The 14569-nt window shown below is 37.5% G+C and overlaps 1 protein-coding gene across 6 annotated transcripts in view; it reads right to left on the reverse strand.

Annotated features, from left to right (window-relative positions):
- Nucleotides 1–13623, reverse strand: part of PEX5L (peroxisomal biogenesis factor 5 like) — a 167969-nt gene extending 154346 nt beyond the window's left edge. For 3 of the 6 annotated variants that reach the window (XM_063093043.1, XM_063093053.1, XM_063093026.1), the window contains exons 1-3: nt 13598–13623; nt 12744–12903; nt 11181–11252 (exon numbers count right to left, since the gene is read on the reverse strand). In XM_063093043.1, coding sequence (XP_062949113.1) covers nt 11181–11252; nt 12744–12903; nt 13598–13623 — 258 coding nt within the window. Of the gene's footprint in view, nt 1–11180; nt 11253–12743; nt 12904–13597 lie in introns of those variants that run through there. The other 3 variants (XM_063093062.1, XM_063093035.1, XM_063093072.1) reach the window with 2 other exon arrangements.
- Between the last annotated feature and the right edge of the window lie 946 nt (nt 13624–14569).

Below are 14569 nucleotides of genomic sequence, written 5' to 3' on the forward strand. Positions count from 1 at the left end.
TGGCAACAGGGCAAAATCTAGCTTTTTCAATGTGTTTTTAGAACTACAAAAGGTATTAATGTACTAAATGTAACTACATGTTCCCCCCACCCCACAACCATGGCCTAGAATATACATAGCAAAATAGTTTACATCTCACAGTCCTTCAAATAGTAGATTTTCAGATTTTTCTGTTTCTCCATTTGCTCTCTCTTTTTTTCAGGAACAGGCCTTGTTTTGGTTTGCTTGCTTTTCTCCTTCTCACCCCACTCCCCATCCCCCACATTAACGAGGTTTAAGAAGTCTGCCTGTGTACAGAGCCAAGGGGACTTGTTTTGTCCCTCTCTGCTTGCCTACTATCTGGATTCTCAAAGGTGGCCAGCTTCCATCAGAACTGTGAGAAGGCCTCTTTCCCTCCAGAGAAGGGTCCAGAAGACCCTTCTACTCCTAGTGGATATATCAAAATATTTGTGCTACAATATATACATTATATATGTATATGCACACACAGGCAGAAGGCAAAGCAAGGGTATGGGTGAGAGGAAGGAGAGCATCACACACTCGGGGTACCTTCAGTTGCTCAGTATGAATGGGCATGGAGTCAAGGTGGCATTACATAAGGATGACAGGGTGGTCAGGGGCTGAACGACCACGCACAGCCTGTAAGCCCAGCTGAGGAGTTTGCATTTTATTTGGGAGACGGAGAGAAATGTCAGTTCTCTTCATGTCTTAGGTGCCAACCACTAAGCCAAGCAGTGTTGGGGTGTATGGGGGCATGGCTGCTATTGTTCATAAAAGTCCTGACCCCAAGGATGTGATTTTAAATCGTATTTCTTGGAGTTTGGATGGAAGGGTGAAATTGTTCATTCATTTAAAGGAAAACAAATTTCTTCCTTTTTTAAAAAAATGCAAAATTACCAAAGTTTGATATTATTAGCTTAAAAATTTAAGAATATTTAACCCTGTTTGTGAACTGCAGTTTGTTTTATCCTGCACAAAACAACTCGATTAACAAAATCCAGCAGCAGATACACCATCACTCATTTTTTCAGGAACTGCTCTCATAGTTTTCAAAAATTAATGTATGAATTTAGAAGGCACCTTTAAAATTTAAAGAAAGAAGCTGAGAGTGTAGAGAAGGGATAATTGGACATTCCTTGACTGGAAGAAAACTACTTCTATGCTTAGTCTTTTTCTACAACAAAAATTCATTAATTATTCGCGAATTATACAAATGAGATAATTTTGTTAGAAAAAAGTGATGAATGAATGTTTTTTTCTATTCAGAACATCTAGCACAAAGCCGAGATGGTACATTCTCTCACCATTTCTTTAATAAGTCACTTATTCATATATTTCAAGAATGAGATCATTTGGCCTAAAAAATACTATGATGAGGAATAAATAACAATTGTATTGAATGGCCACTTGTGTGTGTGTGTTTCCTAGATCACAAGATAGGAAGGAAGTTGTACTCACTCTGATTGGGGGTAGACCATGTGAAAAATTAATGACTAAAAATGGAAATGACAGAATTATAAAGTTGTTTTGGGGAAAAGGAAGGAAGTAATGGAGCATTAAGAAAAAAAAGGCAGGTTTGCAAGAATTGCATTTCTGTCAACTTGTATATGCAGTGTCAGAATAAGAGACACATCCCAGAGGCAGGGATCAGAGAGTGGAGCTGAGCAGAGAAAAGATGTTCACTGAAAAGTCTGGACACCAGAGAACCAAAAGCACAACCACAGAAATGACAAGGTCAGGGCATAGGCACAGAACACAGTCATCGAGGTCCAGAGTCTCCCTGCTATTTAAGTATTAGAATGAGAAAGACATTTTGTATGGTCTACCTGTTTCTTTCCACAACTGGTTTTCAAAGCCCTTATGACAACAGATGCTGATCTAATCAGCAGTCCGTGAGTTCACCTGCAGGGATCATCAGACCAAAGCTCCGGCAGCTGACTTCAAAATGGATGGGCGGGAAGCTAGATGCTGAACTAGGGCCACAGTTCACAGTCTCCATGGCCAGTTGAGGGGGACGTGAGAAACTAAACCAGGTGGGGCTGGCCCCGTGGCTCACTTGGGAGAGTGCAGCGCTGGTAGTGCCGAGGCCACGGGTTCGGATCCTAGATAGGGATGGCCAGTGCGCTCACTGGCTGAGCACGATGCAGACAACACTGTGCTGAGGGTTGCATTCCCCTTACCAGTCAAAAAAAAGAAAAAAAACAAAACTAAACTAAACCAGGTGGAAAAGTCCCAATAGATGAGCAGGAGAAAAACCGCATCAACATGGAGGAAACACATTGCTAATAGTGGAAGTAGTTTAGGAGACTTCAAAACCCACTTTTAAAATCTTTAGTATCTGTATTCTGATGTGCACTGGGAAGTTGTCACAAAGTTTGTGAAAACCTTTCTATGAAGACTTAGGAAGCATCACATATAAACATCCTTTCATAAAAATCTATCAAATAGACTTTTAGCTGTGCACTTGAAATACATGCTTTAATCAAGTGAATATTCTGGCTAGATTAATAGCCTTAGCTTACCAACATGAGACATGTTAGAAGAAAGGATAGGAAGCACTGTAATTAAGGAAGGCAGTTACAGGGGTAGATGATAGGACCCAAGACTAGAGGCTGCAGACCTGAGTTCTAATACCACCTGTAATGGACAATAACTTGGTGAGCTCAGTCAAGCTACTTCCCTACTTCGAGACTCAATTTAGTGTGATTGAACTAGAAGCAATATAATTAAACTTTGTAGCAACAGCAGGCTTCCATTAACAAAGCTTATCTGTACATCTGGGTACTTCTTAAGAGGTAGTACCATATATATGGACACCTCCTTCTCCATTCAAGGTGGCTGGGGAGGTGTTCCACCAAGCATGATTTTTAAAACCACTGGATTACATTATCTCCTGAAGTTCCTCGCAGCTCCAGTTTCTACAGTTCGCATACTGATGAGATAAACCTACTTAAAACAACAAAAAGAAAAAGTAAAAGCACCACAACACACCTTCCACAATGAAAGGTGGAATGGGTTTCTTTTCAAATTGTATTTCAAATAGCTGAACACATTGTTTTTACACTCTGCATGTCAGCTCATGTCATCTCAATTTTGCATTTATTTTCTTATTGACTAAACTTGCTGCCAGAATTTTTCCCTATTATATTAAAAAGAGAAAAAAATGGGCTATTTGAAAGTGACTTAATATCTATACGTTTTTCCAACTTGAAAGCCCAGTTTTTTCTTTCATTCTGTGTGTAACGAACATAGGCTGTACATTAATATCTTAAAGTGAAGATATATAATGGCATTTCAGATGTTTGTTGAACTTGAGGTGGTACGTCATGATCCTTTCTTGGTAATTACAGTTTTTAACTGAGTCCTATGAGTTGCATTACTATCTGGAAAATTGGGGCAGATGGACTGGTAGAGGAAGGCTGGTGCTTGCTTGCTACTCTACAATGCTGGGACCTTGTTTACTCATTGAGATCTAGGTTGGCAAGAGCAGAAGGCAGTAAAAGATAGTCCTGTATAGGGAGAAAAAAAGGTAATACCTTCTGCTCATAAATATCTGATCTACTCATGTTATCAAATGCAGAGTTCTTTTTTTTTTTTAACATTTTAGGTTAAATGGTTCCCTCTTGAGATACTTGAACTTCCTGAGGGACTTAAGGTCAACTATCAATTATAACTTTATGTCTATTATTTTAACCAGATCAACAACTGGGTTAGGGTAGTTTACAAGGGGGAAAGTGTAAAACAGGAGAGAAACAGAAGAGGAGAGCAGAGGCTCGCCCAGGCCCATGTCAACATCCTATTCTTTGATCATAGAGTCTCATGACCACAATTGGTCACAAACTGGAACCCCGGGGGCTGTTGCACAAACCCAGACTGTTCTGTTTAATTATACAACATTTAAAAATTGCAAACATTAAAAAAATCTGATCGCTTTTCTTGAAAAGTCAGTATATATGGTGACACTGAACCCATTTCCAACAAGACAGCTATCAGCTGGAGCTGGCAGGTGTTGCCCTTCTAGTAGCACCAGAGCACCAGCTCACGCCAATTAGCCACTATCCCACTCACTCCCTAGTTTTTTTTTTTTTTTTATACAGTCAACCACCCTTATTTTTGTACCTGGCTGATTGGAGTAGGCATTTGCCTACATTACCCTGGAATAGACTTTATTATTTGGAATTATTATAACTCAGTCCCCCCCAAATCTAAGGGGATCCTACAGCTAATAAATCAAAGAGTATTACCATCAACTCCCACTGCCTAATCACCTCAGCACCTGCCATTTATAAAGCATTTATTACATGCCCTGCACTTTTGCTAGGCACTTATATACAGAAACTTATTTAGTCCTCCCAACTATTTTATAAAGTAGACATTAATTTTCCTCATTTCACAGCAAAGCAGCCTGAGGCTCAGAGAAGATGGTTAATTTTCCCAAGGTAATACAGTTAGTACATGACCAAAGCCTATTTTTACTCAGATTTCTTACTGTAAAGACCCAGCTCTTAACCACAGTGTTGAGTGACATGTACATGTTCTGTGTTATAGTTACAATGCCAAGCACATGGCGTGGCAGAGGAGCTGGCACCACTGAAAATGCACTAAACTAGAGTATCCGATAGAGCCCTACAGAATGCATGCAAAATGCCTAATCATAAACCGGAGGAGCCAAAGTGAAAATGTCATGATACAACAACTGCTTCCAGATCACCATTCAGAAAGCATGAGTTACTGGTAGAAAGAGTATCAGACAGAACAGTGGCTGCCTGGATTCTAGGTCTGGCTCTGACCAAAGGAGGCTAAGCTAGACACATGGCTCTCCAAGGGAACATACCCCATTTGAGTCTTACAACAACAGACGTCTGAACCAGATGCTATTATTCCATTGTACAGATAAAGGAACAGAACTCAGAGAACTTAAATTCCTTACTCCAGAGTCTTCTGCTTAGTAAGTGGCAAATCCAAGACTAGAAACTAGGATGATGGATTCCTACTTCAGCTCTCTTGCCTGCCTCTGTTTCAGTCTGTGAGGAGTGACCCTCTACATTTTCTGGCCTTATTACATTCAGCCTTCAGTAACCTGTCAGAAGATTCTGAAATTAAAATATTAAGTCTGCCCTTTGTGTTTTTCTGTGAATTAGGTGATGCTTACAGGAATTAGTACACTAAATTGAAATGTATAAACTTAAGCAAACAGCAAAAAATAAACTCACCATTGTGAATGCACAAGGAAAACACAAAGTAAGATTCGTTGCATTGCTGTGATGATTCCCCCCTGCCCAAATTATCAGTAACTCAGAATTATTTTTATATTACTTGATACAAATAGGGAATATTTAGGAATAAAATACAGGGTGATCATGTTTTCCTTCCAGTAACTTTCTATTTAACCTAATGGAAAACTTTTCCTTTTCCTCGTACAATATTTATTGATGATAAATAGCTCTGTAGACAAGATGGGATTGATTGGACGGCAGTAGTAAATCTTTGTTTACTCCAAGCTGATTTCAGATAGATAGCAAATTTGAATAGCTTCAGTCTCTCTCATCCCAAATAAATCTGTCTTCTTTTTATTCAACGATTTCTCATCCATCAACCTTTTCTGAGAAAAATGCTGAGCCTACGTCTGCTGTGAATGTAATCAGGGCAACCACAAGTGCATAATGTGCTTTGTCCTTTGAGTGTCTCAGTTTCCTGCTTCAGAATCTCCAGGCTGAACAGGTTGTTTCCTTTCTCCAACTCTAGAGGGGGTTTCTGTTCTTGCTAACCAAGTACAGAGTACCACAAATGTACCCAAGGAGAGTGTTACACATGATACCAAGACAGGGTCTCATACTTTAGAAGTGTCCTCAGAGATAAATGGAATCTGAATTATATTTAAATGAAGTCACCACACTGATGTGGCCAAGAAAGCACTGGCCAGATGAAGCTGAGTATAACACATTACCCTTATCCTTGTTAATATTTATGAGTCGGGGACTCAAGTCAGCTGCCTAGATGATGGTAGGTAGGAATGCACTATCTGTTAGTACCAGAAGGAAGCTGTTTATCTTTTCTGTTAATCTGTTTTTCTCATTCTTCCATTTTATTTGACATTGGCCTATAATTTCCCCTGCAGGGTCCATTTTCACAGTGACCATTAGGACAGAACTGCAATCCTATCCAAACACTTATGTGCTACTGGAGAGGGGGCGGCTATACGCTGTCTCTTCTTTTTCTTTAGAATAAGATCACAGAAGTTCTAGTTTCCACTGCTTTCTGCTCAGGCTTCTCTTACAAGTTTAAAAAGAGACCCTCAGAAAGCTTTTAGGCCAAGGAAAGTGTGTGTTGTTTCTCTATATGGTGTTTCTCATGCCTGGTAGAGGCTCCCCGTGAGGAGGCCGTGAGAGGAAGGGCGAGTGGTTTTGACAAACAGCTTTTAGCTCTAATTTTGTGTACATTTTCTTTGAAGGGCATTTCTCTCCCAACAAAGCCATAGGGACCAGAAGGGAAGTAAACAGTTAAGGACTGTTTGTGGAAAAACTTATTTCTATGAGGGTTCAATAAGTAAATGTTGGCCAATTATGATAACTCTTAGTAAATGGTTATTTTAAATAATTAGAGCACTGAGGCAAAACAGCTTCTTAACTCATTTATAGAGTGACCAGTAATGGGCAGTGGTACAATCTATGTGAGGTGACAGGAAGAGCACTGTCAGGATGTCAGGAGGGAGGGATGGCTTCCCACGGGCTCTCTGTACCTAACAGGGACTCAGGGCTACTCCATTTACATTTTTAGATCTCAGAGTTTCCATTTGCTAAAGTGGGGAGGGAGAGAGGTAGGGTTTGGAGTAGTGATGACTGGTTAATTTAAATGACATAAATGATTTACACTTTATAAAGCACTTTTACATATTTTATTTTAGAGAAACTCTAGCAGGTGGGAAGAGCAGAGTATTATTTTACAAATAAGGAAACTGAGCTCAGACAGGTTCAAGATCACAAGGCTGCCACATGGAATGCAGCCTGGGTCTTTAAATGCACCTTTGATTGTAAATGGCTGTGGTTTTCTTGTTTTCAGCATCATGACATTGAATATCCATGAATTCTAGTTTTTCAATTTCCAGTAATGCCCAGTTGAAGAATGCCAAATTTATCAAGTCACATATGCATATATATTTTTCACTTTAGATCTGCATTAGTTATTTTCTCTGACCCAGTGGTTTTCAAAGTGCCACAGCCAAACACTTAGAAATGCAAACTCTCAGGCCCCACACCACAGACCTACAGAATCAGAAACCCTGGGGGTGGGGCCCAGCAATTTGTGTTATAGGGAGCCCTCAAGGGGATTCTGAGGCAGCTAAAGCTTGGGAACTACTGCTCTGACCCGTTCCCCTTGTAACTGGCTAACATTTGGCATCTCTCCACCTTACTGCACTGAAAAATAAGCAGCTGCAACTTTAAGTCTTATAGCCAACTAGATTCACAACAAACTGTTAAACCCATTTTTGCAATGCTTGAACCTGTAACTGTATCCTTCCTATAATCATGATATTCTATAACTCTGTAAGTCTTTGTTACTTCCTTTTAGTCCATTTGGAATTTGAAAACATTTTAGAAAACAGCTACCTAGGTCTAGCATATCACAAACCTTGAGTTAAGTTGACTCTAATTAAAAATAGCAATTTACAATAGAATGAATTTATTATTTAGTCAAAGTGGTTAATGTTTTCAATCTCTTACACAAGGTACTTGACCACCCTCTCCCCGACTTCTACCCCTGAGATCTCAGTAATTTCAGAAGAAAGTTCATGTACATGAAACCTATTCCTAAACAAGACCTTCCCCTCCTCTAATCAGGAAAGAATATTTTAATATATAATAAAAGTGATCCAAAATATATATTTAAAATTTCTCTTTTAATATTCATTCTAGAAAGCCAAATACAGCATTCACTAATTACAGTTATGTTATTTTTATGTCAATGTTTGGATTTTAGAGACATTAAGATTTTAATCCAATACATTTGCTTTGATCACTTTCCTATGCTTGAAGTTTAAAAACCCTGAAAATTTCTGGTGGAAAATATGGACTCTGATCTCAATGCGATACATTTATATTTAAATGACTGTGTGTGTATGTGCATGCATGCGCGCATGTGTTTAATATATATATTATATGGCACCTATTGCTGTAGGACATCAATGCTAATTAAAGAATTTTTTGGAATGTTTCTTATATACATCCCCAATACATTTCCCAATAAAATTCCACAAAGAGAGAAGCACAATATTGCCTTTCTGAGATAAAAGCTTACACATTGCCAAAATACATACAAATTTTTCCATGTAGAAATAACACAAATAATTTTTTACCCTCTTGAATGAGTGCAGCCAGGGAGAACAAAATCCATGTGCTCTGTGCTGCTTCTGTTATTTGCTTATGTAAGCAAGATGTGAGCTTTCCATGGAAGTATACGACTTGCAAATCACATAACTGATAAAATGGCATATAGCTTGCACATTATTTGTACAATGACAGCTTCTGAAAGATGTATTTAATGAGATTAGTAGACTTCTGCCCATTACAGCACTCCAATTGTTTTATTAATCTTCTTTAGATTTTCTTTTGGCACCAGTTACTGAAAAAGCTATTTGCAATTACATGAAGATTGAGTAACACACTTCTACATATTTCTAAAAAGATATAGGAAGGATAAATTGAACATAAAGATTCCTGACAAAATAGCATATAGTGCTACAGAGTTTTAATTTTATTTAATTACACATATATGGTACATATATGTATAATTTCACCATATATATATATATATCTCATATCTGTGAGATGTCTTCAAAAAGTTCGTTGAAAGATTCATGTTGTCTTTTAATTCTATTTTTCCACAAACTTTTTAAAGTACCCTAATATGAGATGAAGCAATGCTCTATTTCTGGAAAACAAATATATTTTAAACACATACATACACACACAACATATACACATTTAATTTGTTGATCTCTTAAGCTTAAAAATAATTTTTTGTAGATTTATAAAGGGTAATTATAGTGTTTTCCCAAATATTTTCCTTCAAGGTATAAACTTTGTCGTCATTTGAACCTAGGATTTGCTTAAAACATCGACTTCAAATCAACCTCCCAAAAAAGAAAGGACTACTCTTAACTGCCAACAACAAACTCCAAAGCCAGCTCATATTCATAATTATTCATCTTTTGAAACATGTTTTGACATGAATGACTCAGCAATGCTGGGTCACTGCCAAATGGTACCAACTTGTGCAATGGCACTGAAAGAAAGATGATAACTACAGATGCAAACAATGACCGAGCAAACTGAATCCACCCTCATTTGATCCAGTTAATGAAAGTGCTATTTTCTGAAGCAGAAAACTTGGTTCTCTTTTCTATTTAAGATTCCTTAACAGTTAATAAAATGTGTTTAGTCACAATAATATAAATTTTGTGAGAGGTACCATGAGAAAAAAGAACAATGGCTTCCTTGGGTTTTCCACTCCAAAGATCTCAAAACATAATTTTGTAGTTTTCCGAACACTGAAATTAGTTAAAATGCAAACATTTAGGTAAAAAATAAAAAAAATAAATAAATTTAAAAAAAAAAAGAAAAGAAAAGAAAAGAAGAAAAGAAAATAAAAGTTTTGGGGAAGGAAGAAAAAAAGTAAGAATTTACCCTCTGCATGATTAAGGAAGAAATAAAAAAATAAAATAACTAACTTTTCATTTTAATAGAGAAATATGTATGTATGTGTGTTTTCATAATACATTCAATTGTATACTAGTTCATTTACCAGGTGGGTCCAGCTGTTTAATCAGAATCCCAGTCTATGGGTGAGATCAGTGGGGGACATGGATTGCATGCCCCAAATAATTATTTGGCATAATTAAAATGATAGTTGATAGCCCAGCAGAGCACTTGGGCTCTAGCCCCACTTACCTTATTAATTGAACCGACAGTTTGGCACTTAGTAGCAGAAATACAGGGCCAAATCCACACATCCCCTACCCGGTTTTACTTAGGAGCAGGAGAGTGATGACAAGGCAAGAAAATCTCAGAGGCAGTTTGAGTGAACCCTGTAAGATGAGTGTATTTTGCACTTCTGCGGAGATGGTTTGTTTGGCCAGTTTTCCAGAACACCTCATCTGCCTCAATTATTCCTAACAAGCAAGTCTCTAAGTCAATCATTTCTGGTTGTTACCTTCATTTTCCTTTTTGTCAGAAATATACACAGTGGCTCCTTTAATGCGATCATTATGATGCAAAACAAGCTGCATGCTTAGGAAATTGTCCAAATTCGGTTTGCCTTTTTGTAAATCACTGACTGCTTTTTTCCCAGTCTCTTCATCAGCTCATATCCTTTTGAATTATTTGTCTATCTACACTTGAGTGTCCTTCGCCCCCAGATTCAGTGCCACTTATACATTAAATAGATGTGCAGTTATCTTGTCTCCCTGATAATAACAAAGATGTTAAGGGCTAATGCCAATTTAGTGGCATGAGCTGGATACCTTCCATTCCCTGGTGTGTCATTGTTTATGGTCTATTAAGCAGTTTTCATTTCACCTTATGGGCCCATATACCATCCAAGCAAGACATTTCTCAAATCGCAGGCAGTATTATCTACTATTAAACAGCCTCTTCTTTTGATTTTTAAAATTATCTTTAACTTTAATGCAGACAATCTGAGAAATTAAATTGGGCTCTATATATGTTTTAAAGTTCTCAGTTTTTCAGTCTTTTATCTCCCTTCCTCTAAATTGTATTCGTTGTTTTACAAGATAAATTAATGGTACTGTTTCGCACTTTCAGAATAACATACAAGTACTTACTTGTTCTGTTTAAACCTTTTTTTTTTCCAACCAAATTATCATCGTTGTTTTGACTCATTTTATCAAATGGAGCCTTTAATTTTTCAAAAGTTCTTTTATCTTGTTCTAGCTTTATTTTTCATCGTTCTTCCATATGGAACATACTTGTTGGCATCATGCAGAAGTCAGTGGGTTAGAGGCCTCATATGGGAGGTTTAGCTGCTCTCAAAATCTATCTTGTTTCTCAGGCCTCAGTTAGACAGGCTAACACAGCTGCTAGGAAGGGCTGACCACCAAAAGGGCTTCAGTTGTCAAAAATCTACAGCACAACAATAAAAAATGTATGTAAGGATTCACTTACCTGCTTCTGATCAACAATTATTTCGAGGTCTTCATCACTGCTTAGTTTTCCATATCCTTGTTCTTTACTTTTCTTGTGAAAGAATAATTTTAAATGATCATTTAGTTTTTCCATTAATAATCTTAATTCCCAGTTAATATTTTTTAAAGATAGAAATCTTTACTCAGCCTTGTTCACTAAAAATAATGCATCATTCTTTCTGTCAGTCTCTCATGTACAACACCAAATGTTTTTACTATTAAACTGCTGGCTTATGATATTATTTCTGCTTAGCTTCTGTCATCCAAATTATACCTTTATTCTTTTTCTCAATATTCTTATGCTTCTCTTTTCAGTTCTGTAGTTTCAAAAAAGATTCTTTAACAATTTGAGATAAATAAGCAGTTTCTTAAAGAGTCCTAGTGCATTTTTCTTAAAGACCGAAACTTCACTTAGTATTATACTATGCTTAAGACTTCAAGTATTAAATGTTTTATTTTAATGCTTTGCATATTTTTAAGAATAAGAGAAGTATTACACAACTCAGATAACAACAAATCTTCAGATTTGCAACATTTGCATATAAATCAGGTAAACACTAACATTAGAAAAAACAGCTCAGAAATAATTTTAAGAAGTTAAATAATTTGCAAAATTTTGTAGTTAAAAAAGTTGGAAGAGTATAGACCATCTTTAAAAGTGCACTTTTTGGCATTTTGTCATTTTTTTTGTCCCAATGATCACTCCCCGTCTATCTCCCCCATAGCAAAACCTGTATTATAAGTTCTAAAGTTGAAAAAGAATATAGATCATCACAATCATTTTACAGTTGTGCTACAGGAGAAAGATAATACTTGTATGTCTGAGTCTTTTTTTTTTCCCAATGCAACGGCTGATGGGAATACTAGAAATGTCATGTTGCTTCTTCATCCCAGTAACAAATAAAAAATAAAAATCACTACATAGTTAGCTGTAGTCCAGCTTACTTATTTATTTATTTATTTGAAAAAAGAATCCTTGCTTTACGTATTAACTATATTAACTAGAATTAAGGGAATTAAAAATATTTCTTTTGCTTGTATTTCCTGTGTCATATTAGGATCCCCACATTATTGGGGGAAGAAACATATCTTTCAGTGGACATGATGTAAGTCTTCTTTACGCTGTGGACACAATGATCTGTTTGTTCCCCTATAACATTTCAAAAACAGATTTATACATTTTCTCCCCAATAAACATACCTCCAATTTTTGTGTTTTTTACTATAATAGATTCCTGAGACTTCAAGTATTAGGATGCATAAATAAAACCCAAATTCTCATTCATATATTAATGAACTTAGCCACTCAGAACAGAACAGATGGCCACAATATTTCCCTCTATTATTATTTGTGTCCTCACTTGAGGTTCCATTTCAGGATTAATGGAAAACAAAAAGAACAAGGTTGGTTTCAATCAAGCTGACTTCCTTCCTATTACTTAGCTTTTGTATCCTTTTAGTACATTATCATAAGATATTGTCCAGAGACCCTCTAATGCAAAACATTTAGAAATGCCTTTCCAAACATTGATCTGTATACGTACCAAGTAGCTCATTTGCATGACCCGATTTCTGGACAAAAGGACATTAAGTAGAGAAGGAATGTGGGTCCTTCCATCCATTTCACTGTCAGACATCCCAGAATTCTTTGCACCAGCAGCAGTGGCTTCATTGCCAGAACTTGCTGACCAGAGAACCACAGATCTTGCCCAGCAACAGTATTAATAATGTACAACAATAATGGAAGTATTCCTGAATCACTTCTTGACTTTGCAAACATTGTGAAATTTTTGGCTAGCACAAAAAGCCATTGTAACAAAAATTTCTTTCTCTAACCAATTTTTATCCATGTACTTCTAAGCTCCCTGACTGCTATTCCCATTTAATGTTTTTTAGAAACCCGTCTATTATTAATTATATAATTTTTGTATTTAATCCCATGCATATGGACTACTCAGCCTCCTTGTTATAAAAGCTCTTAATTTCCCCTTTTTAAGTCCCCACCCCAGACTTCATTGACAATTGCTGCTAATAAGTATAATAATGTCAGTGCTCACAGAACATAACTCAAGATTGCAATTTCTGCCAACACCAAATTCCACCTCTCCAATTTAATCCCAACTCCTTATTTGATTTAGTAGTAAATTTTCCTGGGAAGAGGCTAGGTCAGGCAAGGAGATTATGTCCCCAACTACTCTAAATAGAAGTTGGCATTTTCCAAGAGTGTGCATTTAGAGCTCTGATTTTGTACTTAAGCCCCTAGTCTCCAAACAACACACAACAGTACACAGAACCAGAAGCCTTACAGTTTTATTCTAGAATTAAGCAATATTTTCCAGTTCACCCCACAACCCCGGAGAGATTAATCCTTTTCTAAGCCATAATGGTATTCGCTCACTTACTGCTTATTTCTAGTGCGAGCATAATCCTCTTTCAAGCACTCAGCTGCCCACTTTGACTGCTTAGCTCAGCCAGCCCAGGCAGGGATCTTCAGCTCTCCTCCCGCCTCCCAGTCGGGAATCCCTGTCTTCTATCTATGCACATTTGTCAAACACAGAAAGCAAGTCCATAGTTTCTGTGTGGTCTTTCACATTAGCCAGAGGACTGAGCTAGAAGGAGAAAGAAAGCTAATTTCTCCACTGTCCAAGTGTGAGGGGGCAGGGCTTCTGTGGGAGGAGATGCCAGAGGGCAATCACTTCCTGTGCTCCTCCCACCTCCCGTGGCAAGACACTGGAGCTGAGGATTTCAACTGAGGCAGTAAGGTGAGGCCCCTCTCCACCCCAGCCCGAGCGTGCTACCTGCTTAGGGGCCCATTTGGTGCACCATTCCCCTAAGTGCAGCTGAGGAGGGAGCATTAGTCCAATGGAGTGAAAATAGTGAGGAACTCGAGGTGGGAGAAGTGAGGGAAGAAAAAAAAGGAAATAGTCCTCATTTGCTGCAATGCCCCATTCCCAGCAGAAGCTTTCAGCTCAGGATAGGTGTTCAGTGTCTGAAACCCCAAACACAGTGTCTCCCATCTTCCCGTGCCATTCTGAATCCTTTCTGACTAACCTGAAGAACTTTCTAGTTCTTTGTTGGTGCTGATAACTTTTTAAATACTACTGACTCAGATCTGTGGTTTTCTTGAGAACATTGAGCCTAACTCATGACCTTTCCTCTCTACAGACTTCCATCATTTCTCCTTAATCCTTTCTACCTCCTGCTTCTTACCCCTTCATTCTCTCCTTTTCAAAAGTAAAACAGAAAGGTGGAATTAAATAAAACATTAATCTTGGAAACCAAATAAGAAAACAATACCATGGCCCCAGGTATAGAGTGTAGTATATATGAAAAGTTTGCAAGTCAGTAACAACAAAATCTGATGAGATAG

This window comes from Cynocephalus volans, chromosome 1, assembly GCF_027409185.1.
Source record: "Cynocephalus volans isolate mCynVol1 chromosome 1, mCynVol1.pri, whole genome shotgun sequence".
In the NCBI taxonomy this organism is placed as follows: Eukaryota; Metazoa; Chordata; class Mammalia; order Dermoptera; family Cynocephalidae; genus Cynocephalus; species Cynocephalus volans.